The sequence below is a fragment of the Pterocles gutturalis genome, unplaced genomic scaffold, assembly GCF_000699245.1.
Source record: "Pterocles gutturalis isolate BGI_N339 unplaced genomic scaffold, ASM69924v1 scaffold12802, whole genome shotgun sequence".
NCBI lineage: Eukaryota > Metazoa > Chordata > Aves > Pterocliformes > Pteroclidae > Pterocles > Pterocles gutturalis.
The window spans coordinates 52,423-69,289 of record NW_010113164.1 but is presented as its reverse complement, the minus strand read 5'-3'; the positions used below and the strand labels follow the sequence as shown (position 1 = coordinate 69,289).

At 37.7% G+C, this 16,867-nt stretch overlaps 1 protein-coding gene across 1 annotated transcript in view; it reads left to right on the top strand.

The window, feature by feature from the left end:
* Positions 1-842: 842 nt before the first annotated feature.
* Positions 843-16,867, top strand: part of ATF7IP (activating transcription factor 7 interacting protein) — a 45,118-nt gene continuing 29,093 nt past the window's right edge. Inside the window, exons 1-7 of the mRNA XM_010074376.1 lie at positions 843-1,893; positions 7,701-7,784; positions 12,069-12,214; positions 13,151-13,288; positions 15,199-15,264; positions 15,955-16,028; positions 16,556-16,644. Of these exons, the coding sequence (XP_010072678.1) occupies positions 843-1,893; positions 7,701-7,784; positions 12,069-12,214; positions 13,151-13,288; positions 15,199-15,264; positions 15,955-16,028; positions 16,556-16,644 (1,648 nt within the window). The remainder of the gene's footprint in view (positions 1,894-7,700; positions 7,785-12,068; positions 12,215-13,150; positions 13,289-15,198; positions 15,265-15,954; positions 16,029-16,555; positions 16,645-16,867) is intronic.

Below are 16,867 nucleotides of genomic sequence, written 5' to 3'. Positions count from 1 at the left end.
TCTTAATTTTTTTGTATGTTAATGTTCTTATTTTTCTTGCTGTTTGCATGGGTGGATGGAATGAATAAAATTATATGGAGGGCAAAAACATTAATTTTCCTTGAAAAAGGAACTTTTTCTAACGGGAGCTACAAATCCTGTCATTTTTATGAGCATGAATGGTCTGAGTAAAATATTGCAAATTAAAATAAATGCTCTAAAAATGCAAGTTCAGTTAACCATTGTATAAATATGGAGGATGAAGGTCTATTTTATCTATACAGAAGAAAAAAAAAAGTATCCTAATGACACATTCAGAAGTTCTTTCAATATTTTGAAGTTTTATTTTAAAGTTACTTGATACAAAAGTCTTGTCATTTAACTCTGTTGTTAATTCTATTTGAAACTTGTGAAATTATGTAGTTTTAGGAAGATTAAATAAATGTAAACTGGGGGGCCAAGAATATTTCTTACTGTCTTTACAAGAAGAAAGGCTATTGGCTCTTAGATGAGCACAATATCCGTTTCTAGCTAGAAAACGTCATTATGTGCCTTTGCTGTAATAATACTATGAGACAGCTGGTCTAAAATGTGTAGTCAGAACATTATTACATGATGTTATAGCGTGATCTCAGTGATCTTTACGTGCATGTGTTTGTGCAGCATCCATAGACACTTGTATTCACTTTTTCTGTGGAAAAAAAAAATTAAATGTGTTGTTAGGTGTTTGTATTCGTAGATACAGTTAAACCAGTTTGCTGTAAAATGTGCTAAATGCTACAGTCTTTCTTAGGAACACTGTAATATGATGATAACAAATTATTACCTTCACAGTTCTTTCTGAACTTTTTTTAAGGGTCAAGATGGATAGCACAGATGAACCTCAGAAAAAAGTCTTTAAAGCACGAAAAACAATGAGAGTAAGTGATCGACAACAACTTGAAGCTGTCTATAAGGTTAAAGAGGAGCTATTGAAGACAACTGAAGTTAAACTGTTAAATGGAAAGCATGAGAATGGAGATTCTGATTTAAATTCCCCTTCAAGCAATACAGACTGTATGGAGGAGAAGAGGGAAGTTAATGGCCTAGTGGACTTGTGTGCTAACTCTGAAGAAGGAAGAACAGCTTCGAATGACATTAGTGAAGCCAAAAGCCCTGAAAGTAGGGCAGGGAACCTAGTCAATGATGTAGAACCCAAACCTCTAACGCTGTCTCCGGAGAATGTTACTCCTGAGCAAGATAAAGATACTGATACTGCTTTAGCTTGTGAGGCTGAAAATGGAGTGCTTGGTAGCAATAAAAATAACTTCCATGAAGAGATTAATGCAAAAGATCGTTTGGACCAAAGAGAGAGTGATAACCTATCAGAAGGTGAAAATAAACCAATCTGTATTAGTGACTCTTCTGAAGAGAAGGGAGAAGCAAATGATTTAACTATTATTTCCAATTCATCTGGTGAGGAAAAGAGGACTGAAGAAGTAACTGTTGAAGATGCTGTTGGAGAAGAAGACATCTCAAGCAGTATGGAAGCTGAGCAGGAACCAAAGGACAAACAAGATGGCACTGCAGGTCTTTCAGAAACCACTGTTCAGAAGACAATAGATGAGCCAAGTGAAAGTGTCTTGGACAACACTGACTCTATGGAAACAGATGAAATTATTCCAATTTTGGAAAAACTAGCCCCTGCTGAAGATGAACTGAGCTGTTTTTCTAAAAGTTCTCTGCTTCCAGTGGATGACACAGTCCCAGATTTAGAAGAGAAAATAGACAACTGTTTGGGTTCACCATCCAAGCAGGAAAGCAATGAAAGTCTGCCAAAAGAGGCTTTTTTAGTACTGTCTGATGAAGAAGATCCCTGTGATGAGAAGGAGGAACGTGCTGAAGTGATACTTCCAAACAAGTCAAGTCTTCCAGGTAAGAACTTTCTAAACTGGTAGTTCTGATTCAAGTCTGGAATTTTGTTAATTTCTTAGAATGACACACTTGTGACATGTTTTTAAATGAAAAGGCAGTCTTGCCCACCAATTCTATGTTATGTAGTCTTACAGTTTTCAAGGATGGAATTTGAGGCCCAGAAAAAAACAAAAGTAACACCAAAAAAAATGTAATCTCCAAGATCTGATTTGTTTTGGGTTGTTTTCTTATACTCTTTGCAGACTGGGGTGGAGTGGTGGGTGGAAGAAGAGGAAAGATGAGTAATTGTCAGACATGGAACAGAAAGATTTGTGGGAAGAGCAACGGGTTCATTTACCGTTCCTGAGGGCAGGAAAGGATTTCAACTTTTTTGAACGTGCAAATAAATATAAGAATGAAAACACACTGGTAATCTAGACATGCCCCAAGTTTCATTTGTTTCAAGTTTTTTTTTTTATTATTTTTTTCACCAAAAACCAGTATTGGAAAGGTTTCATGAAAAATGCAAGTCATATATGGTTTTCATGCCATATACCTTTTATTCATTTTTAATCTAACTTTTATCTGATAACTATGCCAACTGATTAACATTCAAAAGTATTAAATGTAGGAAGCTGGTACTTTAGTCTCGTCATGTAGTTAGCAGATTTTTTTATGTTAAACTGAATGGATGTCCTCTGTAGTCTGTTATTGTCATATAGTTTTGTAAACTTTTTTTTTTACATGGGACACTCGTCATACTGTTGCACTTTGGAAAATAGATTAATAATGTACAGATAAGTTAACAATGCTCTTTTATCTGTAATTAAGAAAACTGATGTTTCCAATTATCTTGGGGTAGGTTTTTTTCTTTTTTTCTTTCTTTTTTTTCCCCCATTGTATAACTTTTTATGAGATGATGACTATGCTAACCTGAATGTGTTTAAACTGGGTAGGAATTCCATAGATTAAACAACATTCAGGTGTCTTCCAGTCTGCGGGAAGGTAGCAACCATGGTTTCTCAACTCTTTTTTCACTAATGGTGAAACTGTGTCTTTCAGTGATGTGTGATGGCATTCTCAGTCTTCAATCTCTAAACAACTAGAGAAAAGGAGATAAGAATATATCTCTTCAGCCGTGTTTCAGACTCTTCCTTCTTTTCTGGTATTTAAATTTATGCCAGTCAAACACAGAAAAGGTAGATTCCATAGTTTCTTCTAAGTATCTTGTTCAGGTGCTAGGTGTTGCACTGAGATTGCAGAAGTGCAATTAAAGTCTTCCAGAAACTATTTGGAGGTGAGGGTTGGCAGGGAGAAAGAACATTGTATGTACTTGTGTTGAAATTGCAGAGTGTTACGAGTCCCTTTTATAAAACGCATGTTACAAAAAAAATTGATGACTGCAGTTCAAGGGTTCTTTCATTGGAGATGAATAAAATTATCAGGGTTGATTTTTTTCGTCTTACCCAATGAGAAAACACATTGTGGTCACAGGAGTTTTTGCTCTGGACTTCATTTTGTAGAAGTCTAAAATCTTTTTTCAGTTTTTCAGTTTTGGTGACGGGACAAATTCTCTTGACTAATTGTTGTATTTATGGGCTTTAACAGTTTGACTTTTTACAGTTGCATGGCTGTAACTGAGTCTGTTCATGAAATATGAAGTATATTCTGTCCTTAACCAGCAGTCATCTGTTAATTTCTGCATTCTAAGCTTCATGAAGCTTGCCCATCAAGTTGCAGACAAGGGAATTTAAATTTTTACGAATAGTACATTCTTTGAAATATTTCAAGCAAATCTTTCAGGGACTCATTTTGTACTAAATTTAACATGGTATTGGTACAAAAATTGTGCAGTCCTTTCACCAGTGTCAGTCTTTCAATAACACAGATAATAGCAGAGAGGTTGCAGGGGCAGGAAACCTTAGAAGATAAAGATTAACTTTTGAAAAGAGTCTGTGAGGATTAAATCTGTGGAGACAGTATGGATATCATTTGAAGATTATATTGGAGGCACAGGTGCAAGCTGCTCAGTTAAGAAGTATGGTTTTCAAAAAGCCAGATGAAAACTAGTGTGGCTAAACAACAATGTAAAGAATGGTACTAGAAGCTTTTCTTCAAATGGGCAGATTAATAGAATCTTTTTCTCAATCAGAGTTAGTAATAGTTATGTTGGAACTTAAGATTTTTGTAATGGAAGATCATGCATTAAAAAACCTTGGAGCGCTTCAGGTAAATAAACAAGCACATGACAAGGAAGACCTGATTGATGTATTTGAATTCTTTTGGATATCCAAACAAAAACTATTTCTTACCAAGAACTTTTGCAAGCTGAACTGTCTTCGAATAAGATGTGAAGTCCTCATGGAGGAAATAGCCATTTGAAGAATGGAAAGTATATCTACAGTGATCTGTTCCAGAGAATGTGTTACTCAACAGAATTAATAATTTACCTAAAATGAAGAGTAGCTAGTGACGTGACAGTTTTCTGATGATCCTATGAAGAGCTGGGTATAAAAGTGGCAGCTGAAACTCATTGTGGTTAACTACAAAGCGGTACAGATGAGTAGGAAAATATTAATAACTTGATAGGAAGATAGAGCTGACTCACCACTAAAGAATGATTTTCCAGGATTATAGCAGGTAGCTTTGTGAAAACATGGATATGGTAGCAGTTGAAGAAAGCAAATAAAGAATGCTGGCAGTAAATTAAGAAATTAAGGAAAACTTCACTATGGGACACCAAGCTCTGAAATGTTATGTTTTCCTGGGTTCAGCTGGGATAGGGTTAATTTTCACAGAAGCTAGGAGGGGGGCACAGCCAGAGTAGCTCACCCTAACTAGCCAAGGGGATATTCAGTACCATGCTGATGTCATGCCCAGGATTTCCTGGGGAGCTAGCCGGGAGAGATGAGGGTCTTGGGTTTGTCACTTGCTGACTCTCTTAATATATATTTTGCGATAGGCAGGAGGAGTTGTGACCAAATAATAGAGTAGTTCCAGTTGGGAGACATGTCAGGAGATCTCTAGTCCAGTCTCCTGCTCAAAGTAGGGTCAGCTGTGAGATTAGACAAGGTAGCTCAGAACTTAATCCAGCTAGGTCTTGAAAACTTCCACTGATGAAGACTGGATGACCTCTCTGGGCAGCCTATTCCAATGACTCTATTCATGTTGGAAATGTTTTTCTTTATATCAGTTGGAATCTCTTGTTTCTGCTTACACATGTTCTCTCTTATCCTTTGCCATGCACCTTTCCAATTAGTCTGCCTCCATCTTCTCAAAAGCCACCTTATAGGTATTGGAAAGCTGTTTTTAAGGCCCCATTAAGCTTTGTCTTCTCCATGCTGAACAAGCCCAGCTCCCTCAGACTCTCTTACAGGTTATGTTTCCCAGGCCCTTAGTAGTCTCTTGTCCTTACCGAGAGATGGCGTAACGAGTGCCAACTAAAGGGCAGTACCCACTTCATAAGATATACTGGGTCTGTTCCTGTAAATGAAGCTTAGGATGCTGTGGACCTCCTTTGCTGTTGGCTCATGCTCTGCTTGCTGTCTATGGGAGTCCTCAAAGCAGAGCTCCCTAGCCATGCGGGCTCTAGCCTGCGTCATTGCAAAGGTTCTCCCTTCCCAGGTGCAGAAGTTTTGTGTCTGTCCCTTTTGAATATCATAAAGCATTTGTCATCCCATTTCTCCAGCTTGTCCAGGTCATGATGATTCCTTTAAAAATACATGAATCTATGATTTCTTCCTAAAAAAAAATAGTCAAACACTGTCATGTTTAATGGGAAAAATCTATTTCTGTTTTATAATAACTTCTGGGTAGAGTTTGATCAAGGATTCACTGCTTAGAAAGGCTGTGCTTTTGTACTTTCTTGTGATTGCTGTCTGTGCACATCAGTTCTAGCCAATCTGTAAAGAGAATGTTGTGGTTACGGGATTATGAAATAGTGAGAGTATGACTGTGCAGTCCAGAGTAGTAACTTGCAAATACTGTTCAGATGGTCTTAGGCTTACTCATTATTTTTATTTCAATTTATATGTATATTTTGGCAGGACTGCCAGCCAAATACGCATCCAGTCAGTTACTAAGCAGATCTAAATGCTTGCAGCTGTAGAAATTATTAAAAGGTATTTTCAGCTGTTTATCAACAGGCAAACACGTAGTAAAAAGAAAACAAATACCTTTGTGTTCAGATCTAGAGGAAACAGTGTGACTTATTAAAATGACTGTGTGATAAATACAGTGGGAATGATACCATCAAACTATTTTTTTAAAGGATTGCATTCATTGTTTCTGCCTGTCTAGCGTCAGGATAATGAGATTGCCGCTTATTGGTGAAAATAAACTAATAGCCAATTGTAAAATTATGTCCATGTTATGGTTTGAACCTTAACTGGAGAGGTTTAGCTGGTCATTGAATTTAAATCACTTCTAGTTAAACAAACTACATTTGTTTACCGAGTAATGGAAGTTAGGAAGGACGGAACTTCCTCATTCCTTAAATTACTTTGTTCTCTACATAGAACTCAAAAAGCTCAACTTTGAAACTTATAACATATTTTAAAGGCATTCTAGGTGTGTGTATCTTTCCATGAAATATTTGTATCAGTTGAATATTAAAATTTGTAAATTTTGGAAAAAGTACTCTTGAACTTAATGACTCTCCTTTAGATTCCTGGGTAAATAAGTCCTATTTTATTGATAACAATAAAATCTATAAGTTTTAAAAAGCAGGTGGCATTGGCACTATTCCATTTTATTGCCTTAAAAATAAATCAGATTGATTTTGAAAAATTTACATGGTATGAATATTAGTTCTTGCATAAATTAACAAAATGAAAAATCTCATCATTTCAGTTTTTGGTTTTCTGACTCTTCCTTTTTTCTGACTTATTAGGTGTCTTATTTTAAATCAGTCAGATGTTGTTCATAACAGAAGTAAAATTTTGTGTTAAAGAGAGCATCAAGCGTATCTTTGCAGCCAGAACATTCTCTAAAAAAGCTAATAAACTCTGCTGTAATAACACAATGAAAGTAGGAAATTGGAGAAGTGTACAGATCAAGATGTGCATAACTGTGCATGACTATTACTTTTAATGTAATCTTAAAAGTAATGGTTTTATGTTGCGTCTAACAAGCACAGAAGGTGACAAATACAGCCTGTATGAAACGTATAAGGGAGGTTCATGGAATATGTAAGAAAAGTTTTCAAGAGGTGTTAGCATTTTTCATTTTAACCTGTGTGCGTTTGGGGGTGTTATTTCAGAATTTTCCTCATTTAAGAAATTCCTAAACTGTAGGTTTTTTAATCAGTCTTAAATTTTCATACTTTGTATTAGGAAGAAACTTTAAATGAAAATTCATAGTTTTTAAGAAAAGAGATGAAAATTCATAGTTTTTAAGAAAATAAGAATCTAGGCCTTTTGTACCATAAACTTGGGTGAATTTGACAGTTGTAAACAAATATATTAATATTTTGTTGCTGAAATTTTTATACATTTTCCTAGATGAAAAATAAAGTAAAATAATTTATTGAGAACTGGTAACTATGTGAAGTTACCTTATTTCAGAGGTAACTTTGAGACATTCTGTTGATTTTAAAGCTAAGCAAATCCAGAAATTAATCTTACTGTGTTGTATGGTAGCTCAAATTTTTCCTCTGAAGGTATCCTCTGATTTTTTCATCTCTTCATTCCCTCTGTCATACTTACTTCTCTTGCCTTCTCCAACATGTTTTTCGTAAGTATTGTAAATTCCCTAATCAAAATAGGACTCTGATGAGACTTCTGTAGGTCAGCATAAGTAACACATGGGGTTTTTTCTTCTGTTTGTAGAAGAGGTGGAAGAGGAGAGAAGAAAGGAGAGTGAGGAGGATAAAGGAGAAGAGGCCCACAAAGAAGACAAACACACAGAGAGAAGTATGTAGTGTTAAAACTATTATGCTTAACTGATGGCACATGTTAGAAGCACAGAATCATTGAGGGTGGAAGAGACCTTTTGGAGACTTATCTAGTGCAAACCCCCTGCTCAAAACCAAGTCAGCTAGAGCAGTTTGCTCAGAACCGTGTCCAGACAGCTTTTGAGTATCTCCACAAATGGAGACTCCACAACCTTCCAGTAAAAAAGTTTCAATATGTGTGAATGGAATTCCCTGTATTTCAATTTGCATCCATTTTTCTCATCCTTTCACTGATACTCACAAGGAATCTTGCTCTGTCTTCTTCACTCTCCACTCATCAGGTAATTTACACACATTATAAAATCTCCCCTAACCGCCCTTTCCAGTTGAACAATGCCAGCTCTCACTTGCTTATATGACAAATGCTCCAGTCTGTAAAACATCTTGGTGTCCCTACACTGAACTCTCTCCAGTCTGCTCACATCTTTCTTGTATTTAGAAGCCCACAGCTGGCACAAGACTCAAAGTTCAGTCTCACTGTGCTGATTAGAGAGGAATAATTACCTCCCTCGGCCTCAAGGTGATACTCTTCCTCAGACAGCCAAGAATTGTTGGCCTTTGCCAACAGAGCACATTGCTGGCTCATGTTCGACTTGATGTGCATGAACACCACCAGGGCCTTTTCTGCAAAACTGTTTTCCAGACAGTCAGTTCCCAGCCTGTACTAGTACACGGGTTTATTTCTATCCAAGTGTAAGACTTTGCATTTCCTTTTGTTGAACTTCATGAGATTCCTGCCTATTTGTCCAGCCTGTCAAGGTGACTCTGGCAGCATAACCATCTAGTGTAGCAACCACTCCTTCTATTTTTGTATCATCTGGAGATTGCTGAGGATGCCCTCTATCCCATTATCCTAGGTCATTAGTGGAGATGTTAGTGCTGGTACCAGTATTATCTGCTGGCATATGTTACTAGTGATGAGCTCCAACTGGACTTTGTGCTGTTGATCACAGCTTTTGGAGCCCAACAGTTGAGCCAGTCCATTTATCTACGCCATACATCTTGAGTTGGTCTCTGAGGATGTTTTGGGTGTCAAAAGCATTACTAAAGACAAGATAAACAGCAGCCACTGCTCTTCCCTCATCCATCAATCCAGTCATCTCATCATAGAAGGCTATTAGGCTGATGAAGCGTGATTTCCCTTTGATAAATCCATTCTGACTGTTCCCCATCACCACCTTCTTTAATATGTTTAGAGATTATTTTTAGAATTACTTGCTCCATTGTGTTCCCCAGCGATGGAGGTGAGGCTGACCATCCTGTAATTCCTTGGGTCCTTCTTGCCCTTCCAGAAGGTTAGAAGAAAGCAAATGTCACTCCTGTCCTCAGGAACCTTCCGCTATTGCCACAATCTTTCGGAGGTTGAGAGTGGCCTTCCAGTCACCTCAGGCAGCCGCCTTGGCACTGGGCGCATCCCTCTGGCTTGCATGGACTTGGGTATTTCCAGTTTATTTAAATGTTAACTCAATGCTCCTCCACTGAGAGCAGGTCTGCCTTTGCTGCAGACTGTCTCACTAGTCTCAGGGAGCTGGCATTGCTGAATGCAAGACTTCTCTTTGAAGTCTGAGGCAAAGAAAACATTGAGTGCCTGGGCTTTTTCAGTGTCACTTGCTTCCCTGCCTCATTCAGCAGGGGGGACCATATTTTCCCTAGTTTTCCTTTTGCTGCTGGCATCCTAGTAGAAACCCTTCTTGATGCCCTTGATGTCACTCACCACGTTCAGCTTGAGGTGAGCTTTGGCTTTGCTAACCCCATTCCCACCTACATAGTGCCTTTATCTTTCTCATAGGTCACCTGTCCCTAGCAGATGAGGGCCTCCATCCCCTGCAGGCAGGGAGTCACGTGCTACTAATATCTAATATGTGGTGCTACTGCATGTCTCAAGCTTAGCTGGTTCAGACATTTCACTTGGTACAACTTCCAGCCCCGTATCTGCTATGAGTGCCCTGAACCAAATCTGTCATTGTCCTGTGCATCAGAAGAGCGGGAGCTGCTGTCCTGGTGCTTCCAGCCTTTGTCATTGTGGCAGTCTCCATTTCCCATCTCGATAAAATCACACTGGGAGTGAGCTGGGTGTTGCAGTTTGTGAGGCTGCAGGATCTTTGAGTATATCTAGTCAATCTGTTTCTTATGGTTTCTGATGCTGTGCCAACCCTTGACCTCTTCCTGTAGCTCCTTTAACTTGGCAACACAGCTTTTGTGCTAGTTTGCACCTTCTGTAGCCAAGAAGCTCATCTCCCTCTGCCATAGCCTCAGCCAGAACGGGAGGCTCTAGATAATCCCTGCAGCTCAACACTTGCAAAGCCGTATCTTCACCCAAAATTGCTTAGTCTGAGTGGTGGCTCTGATGTTACTGAGAAGAGTTGTTCCAGTGGCTGCTGGAGACCACACCATGTGGCACATCACCATTACTGAGTGCAGGGACCATCCTCCTTCTACACACCCTGCTGTGCAAAGTCCTATGTTTGTTGTCTGCTCTCTGGGAGCTGCACTCTAAGCCCAGCAGTAACATAGGCCTCTCCCTAGTACCTGCTGAAAGGGTGTTTGAGCCTCCATAAGGAATCAGCTCGAACACAAGCACAAAGTACCCTTTGATCAAGAACAGCTGACACAGCTCATTAGAAGCAGCTAGAGCTTCCTAGAAGTCACGGCCTCCTTTAAATATCCTTTCTGCTAGTGGCAAGCACTCTGAAGCTCTTCAAAGAGAATCAAACTATAACTGGATGTAGCATCTGCTTCAGAACAAATTACCTGAATGTTAAACGTGTTCTTTTAAATATGGAAATAGCTCTTGCATGTTACGAATGGCTTGTTGTAGTACTCAGTGGTTCGGCTTTTTCTAATGAGCCTGACTGGGAGTAGGAAAGGGTGGTATAGAAGATCCTGATAGACTCATCTTCACTAGTCTGGAATAGTGTTGTAACTATTCAGATTTTTATTTAATTTCTACAGGTTTTTCTGATGGATGGAAGAAAGATGGAGATGTAGCTTTTTTTTTTCTTCATTTTCCACTGTTTACTGTCATTCTGAGAAAAAATGGGAAACTCATACCTTAGACGTTTATATTGCTTGCAGGTATTCAGCATTCTGCAAATGTTTATGAAGAGCCTTGTGGCTCTTTTACATAAAATTTGAGGACCTATGCTTTCACAAACTTTAAAATATAACTTAGGTTGTCATGCAGATTTTAAAATATTACTTTTTAGTACATTAGTGCATTTTTAATGCAACTCAAAAAAAAATAGGAAACCATCAGAAAATCAGATCAGACTGTAAGCATCAGAAATCTAACCATCAAAAAAATCGGACTCTAAGAAGAAACTTGTGTACTAAGAAATACTCACAGAGTGTACCTAATACAAGTAAAGAAAAAATGTCATTGGAAAGTAACTATTTGTTATGCTGTCTCAGTCTCCAGTGAATCTTCATTGATTTAATATAAATTCTGTCTTTCTGTATCATCCTCAGGTTTGGGGTAGAGGGGTTGGGGGGTTGTGGTCTTTGGTGTTTTGAAGGTGGTCAGGTATCTCCAGCATGCTCTGTAGCTTCCCTTCCTAATAATTTACCTAGGCTTGCTGTTTTGTATGTGGATCTCTGGACGATACAGTGCCAGGAGCTGGAGGAATGAATGAGGTCTCTTTGGCTCTTTTGTGCTTTATTGCTGTGATGAAAATTACTTTTATAACGTAGTTATATTTTGAGCCTGTTCTTTTGTTGTATTTTTAATTTCCCTCTTACCCAAGAAGTAAGAAAAAGGTTTGAATGTTTTTTCAGTCAGGGCTTGGAGGTACAGGTTAAAACTTCTTGGCAGGTAGGAAAAAAGTTCATTGCTGACACAGGCAGAGTGAGATGTAGTTTTATTTGTCTAGAATCCTGAGAAGAGGATTCCTTTTTCAGAAGAGGGTTTTGGTTTGCTTCTCAGAAGCCATGTTTCATTATAGGGCGCTGCTGATTGGAGCAGGAAGAACTGGAGGCAAGTTCTGGAGAAGGCAATTGGGAATACTAGAGCCATTTTGCATTTTGGACAGTGGCTTGGTGAATCACAAAGCAGAACTCACTAACGGGGCAGCAATGTACAGAGACCAAAAGGGACTGTTCTGCTTCGATGTAATCAAACGTCTTACTGGTTTAGAATGAAAAAGCTTAAACTGGGGACAAATGAAGCTTCATAATAATCATGGCATTCTGCAGATACGTGTTTTTTCAAAGGTTCCTCACAAGCAGTTGCATCCAATTGTTCCAGGTGACGTGTCAAGGAGAAAGCGTTCCAAATCTGAGGACATGGACAGTGTTCATTCTAAACGTCATCGGTACGAGGGAGAAGATTATGAAGCAGAGCTCCAAGTAAAAATTACAACCAGAAGGGATGTTGACCAAAAGTTAGAAAAGGTAAAGTGGAGGTGCAGAGCAAAGGTGGCAGACACACACCTGTCACTTGTCCTACCGTCTTTGAATTAACTGTCCTTTCCCACGCACTCTCTGGCCCCCCGAACACTTTCTCTTTTTTGTGGTTGAAAATTCGATGTAATTCAAATAACAGAGGTGGCTTAATTAATATAAAGTCTTCTATAGCCCTACTTTTAAGAAGAGACCAAATATCATTTGAAAACTATGCTGCAGAAGTTATATTTGAAATGTGTTAAATATTTAAGATTTTCAGTCATTCATGTGACTATAGAGAATCTTAGCAAAGCAGGTATTTCAGCGTGGTAAAGGTTTTAATGTGGTACACTTTATTGTTTGCCTAGCTTTAAAGAAAGCCTGTCTCCAAACAAAAGTGCAATCAACATAGCATTTTGAAGATTTTTATAGAGCTGTTAATTGCCTGATTGCACCATTGGCATGTAAAGAAACTTGTGGTCTCGAAGAAAAACAAAACGTGCCCTTCTTCTATTTGTTAGTTAGCTAGTGCTTGTAACTTCATTAATGTAGGACGCAGAAAACTGAGCCACGTTTGTTGCTTGTTTATTTTTGTTTCCTAAGGAGGAAAAATTAATTTGTGTAAACACACTTTATGAAAATATCTTCTGTTGTTGCAGTTTTTAACGTAGTAAGGTTTTATACACTTATCATACTGCAATTACATTAATTTCTTGACTTAATGGCAAAGAGGGACCATTTGTATTTGCCAAAATAGATGTAGAAACTTTTCTGAGCTGTGCAACCACATGCTTATTAGTGACTATAGGTTTATTTGATTGACAGAGCACTACCATTGTCATTGTTCTGTTTGTAGCAGGATATATGTTAAGAGTTGGGAGTATTTTTATATATGGTCTCACAAATTCTGGGATTGCATTGTAATTTTTCTTAATAATTTTGCAGTTTATCCAGAGATTGTTAGAAGAAAAACTTGCTGCTTTACAGTGTGCTGTATTTGACAAGACTCTGGCAGACTTGAAAACGCGAATAGAGAAAGTAGAATGTAACAAGAGGCACAAAACTGTGCTTACTGAACTACAGGTGAGTGTTTGTGTGTTGCACTGCATGCTAGAGTCAAATTCAAAAATAATTTCCTTGACATTTAGTAGTAAGTCTCGTGTAGTTGTCAGCAGGGCAGCCACTTGACTCCACAAAGGGAGGGGATGGGAAGCAGCAAATACTAATGTTGCTTTTGAGTTGTAAAATTTTATTTCCCTACTCAGAAAGAAGAAAACAACCAGCTAATCATCAAAAAGTCCCCAAAGCACATCTTCCTTCTGGCAGACTTATTCATTAGCTGTTACTAAAATGCTTTTTGACTCTTCTGTTCCATTTAGACAATCTTCAAATAAATGCTAAGTATGAAAATACCTAATGCCTCTGTAAAGCCAGAAATTTGCTTAAAAACAGAAAAGTGTAGAAAGGAGGGGACAATAGCACTGGACTTTGTAGAATGTTCAAACAAAGAAACATCACTTTATACTTGCCCATGTTATTTCCCCAGGAACAAAATAAGTATGTTCTTGTGTAGCAAGAGCAACACATCTAGCTGGTGTTAAATGCAGTATGCTTTCTTGCATTCTTGACAGAAATTATGTACATAGTGGTGAGATAAGGAACATCACAGAATCAGATAATTTCAAAGTGACAACACAATCAAAAGCTTATGTCATAGCAAATTTAAAAAATAAGGCCATTTTACTTTTAACATTAAAAAAGTATGGAGTTTGCCAGACCAGTTTGTACTATATAGCTCTTCTCCCTTGCCATCCCAGACATTTAATGCTTTTTGTTAAGTGTTATCTAAGATGCTTCCAGTATACTTGTTCATCAGTGTCTTTACCCATCAACTACAGTGTCAAATTAATAACATCGTATAAGGCTGTGAATGCGTTAATGTTAATATACTTGTAGTCTAAGCTTACATGGTTTTATTGTGCAAGGTGCTCCAAAATAGCACATTGTAAAAGATAAGAGAAATTAAAATATAAACTTAATTAAAGGCAGACTATAGCTGTAACCTGTCATGTTGCTTTGTAAAAATGTGAAAGAGGTGAGGTTTCTAAATGGACCAGCTCCTTGTAAATAAGTAGTTCTGAAGTCATGGTATATGAAACTCACTGATTTTTTTTAAAAAACTTCAATTCTTCTAGTGCTAACCTAGTGTTTTCAGGAGTTTGTAAAAATCATTTAACTGTTCTTTCTGTACAAAAAAAAAAAAAAAAAACGAAAAAAAAAACCACACCAAGAAAAGGAAAAGTACCTGCTTAGAGCAAGTGGTGCGGCTACTGCCTTCAGAATAGGTCAGCCATCAGAACTGCAACCTAGACAGGGTAAATTAGGATCTTGTAATGCTGAGGTAATTACAGAAGGAACGGTCACCAAATAGTATATTGAGGGAAGCGCGAGAAGTAAAAGACAAGATGCAAGAATTGTACTTAAGAAGATAATGAAGCTGACACCTGAACATCAAATAGAGTAGAACAAAGCTGATAGTAAGGCATGTGTGATATGTAGTGTATCAGTGAGAGGGAGAAATAGGATAAATGGGGGAAGGAAAGTAGATAACATGAAAGGCAAAAAGGGGTGTATTTTTCAGTATGGTTGGTACACAAGACATTAAAACAGTCAGATGTTTTCAGTTGCTTTCATTCATGCAGAATATTGCGTGAACCTCTGCAAGACGGATTCTGTTTGTGCAATTGTGAAGAGCAAGGAAAATAATTCAAGTTGTCTCTAAGATGTCTTGATTGTGATACATGAGTGTGTCTTTCTGCTGTTCTGAAGTAATACAGTTGTACTGTATTTCAAGGAGGAATTATTTCCTCTGATATGAAATTAGCCTTTGACTTCATGTCTTGACTATGTATCTTTTTGTTTGTATGATTTCTTTAATGGTTCTTGGGGAGGATATTTATGGTTTTGGTTGTTTTCATCTTCTTCCCATTTAGGCTAAAATTGCTAGATTGACAAAGCGGTTTGGAGCAGCCAGGGAGGACCTGAAGAAAAAACAAGAAGTAAGACCTAGATTTGTTATATTTGTTTTTCTTAGTTAGACTAAACCTTGTGTTGAAAAATAAAGAAATTTTATATACAGAAAGATGTAACCTGGTTCTTCAGTGTTGTTCACAAACTAGGTTTGTCTTGTTTGGTTAAAGGCAGTGATGTGAACAAATAGTCTTTTAACATCTGTTATGTAATTCTGATTTGTACTGAAGCTTTCTGTAGGCATTATTAGTGTGAAAGCACCTTAAACTGTATGTAAGTAAGTCTAATTTAGTTCAATAAGAAGAGTACAGAGTAAATAAGTGTGAATCGCAGTGCCTTGATTTTGGGTATGGAGAGGAGTGGGTATGAACAATAGTATTTCTCTGTGTCTGGAATGAATATTTTTCTCTATGTCTGGAATGAATATTTTGGATTAATTACTGTGAAGAAGTGGAAGCTAAAAGCCCGTTAATGTTCAAGAAGAAATTTTTGTTCACATGCTGTATAAAACTGAAGCCAAGAGACTTATAAAAAGGGAGGATGTAGGAGAAGGAGGCAGGCAGGTAGGACCAAGGAGGTTTTGGGGGTTGTAAAATGTGTCAATTTCTCCTGCAGTGTTAGCTCCAGAAAATGGATTAATATGAAATACAGTGAAAGGATAAGTTTGCAAGCTGACTTATGCTGGTTTTGTTATGGCTTTTCTCTCTTTTTTCTTTTAGAATTCACCAAGTACACCTCTGGAGACAGGGAAAGCAGCAAGTGACACTGCAAACACAAACCATGCAACATCTCGGTAAGCAAACCACATCACTGTGACAGTATTAAAATTTACAATAGGACACTTGAGATACCTAATGTATGAATAATCCTTGTATTTTCATTTTTTCATTAAAGTACTCTTCTTTCATTGCTCTTCAATTGTAAGATTTATTTCTTTCACAGAAGTCATAAATGGACAGTATTGAGACCATTCTTAGGTAAACTGAGATGAGTGTTTCAGCAGTGAAAAATAATGGATGAAAATGGAAGTTTAATTTAAAGAAAAAGAAAATTCTCAGGGTGAAAGGCAAACTTGGTGCAAGCACTTGAAAATTCACGAATAACTACTTTTACTTTTTTTTTTTTTTTTTTTTTAATAAGGGAGTATCCAAAGTTAATTTGCATGGAAGGGGGAGGGGGGGGGACAGAAGACAAATGTGTTTAGAAAATCTCCATGGAAATTATAGATGTAAAATAAGGGGTTTTTTTCATCATTGTGCTGTTCATAAATACACCTGGTGTGGCTTATTGAGAAATGCTAATGGAAACTTAATTCCATAGAAGTTCTGGCACAGTGAGGCAATTGCTGGAGTCAAAGAGGAATGCAGCAGAGAGCACACCAGCAACATTTCAAGCCCCTCTGAATGCAGGTGCGAAACTGCCTATGTACAATAAACACACTTCTTAAAAATTTATTGCTTTCCGTATAAATAAGTAACTAACTGAACAGAGCAAAACTGGGGTTTATGACTCTCTTGTCTGACATGGAGAATCATTTTTAGTTCTCTCCCACATTCCCAGTTTATATGTGTGTGGCGTGCTTACCAGGTGCGGGGAAAAAAATGTGTTGACTTGGCCTATTAGATGGTTCAG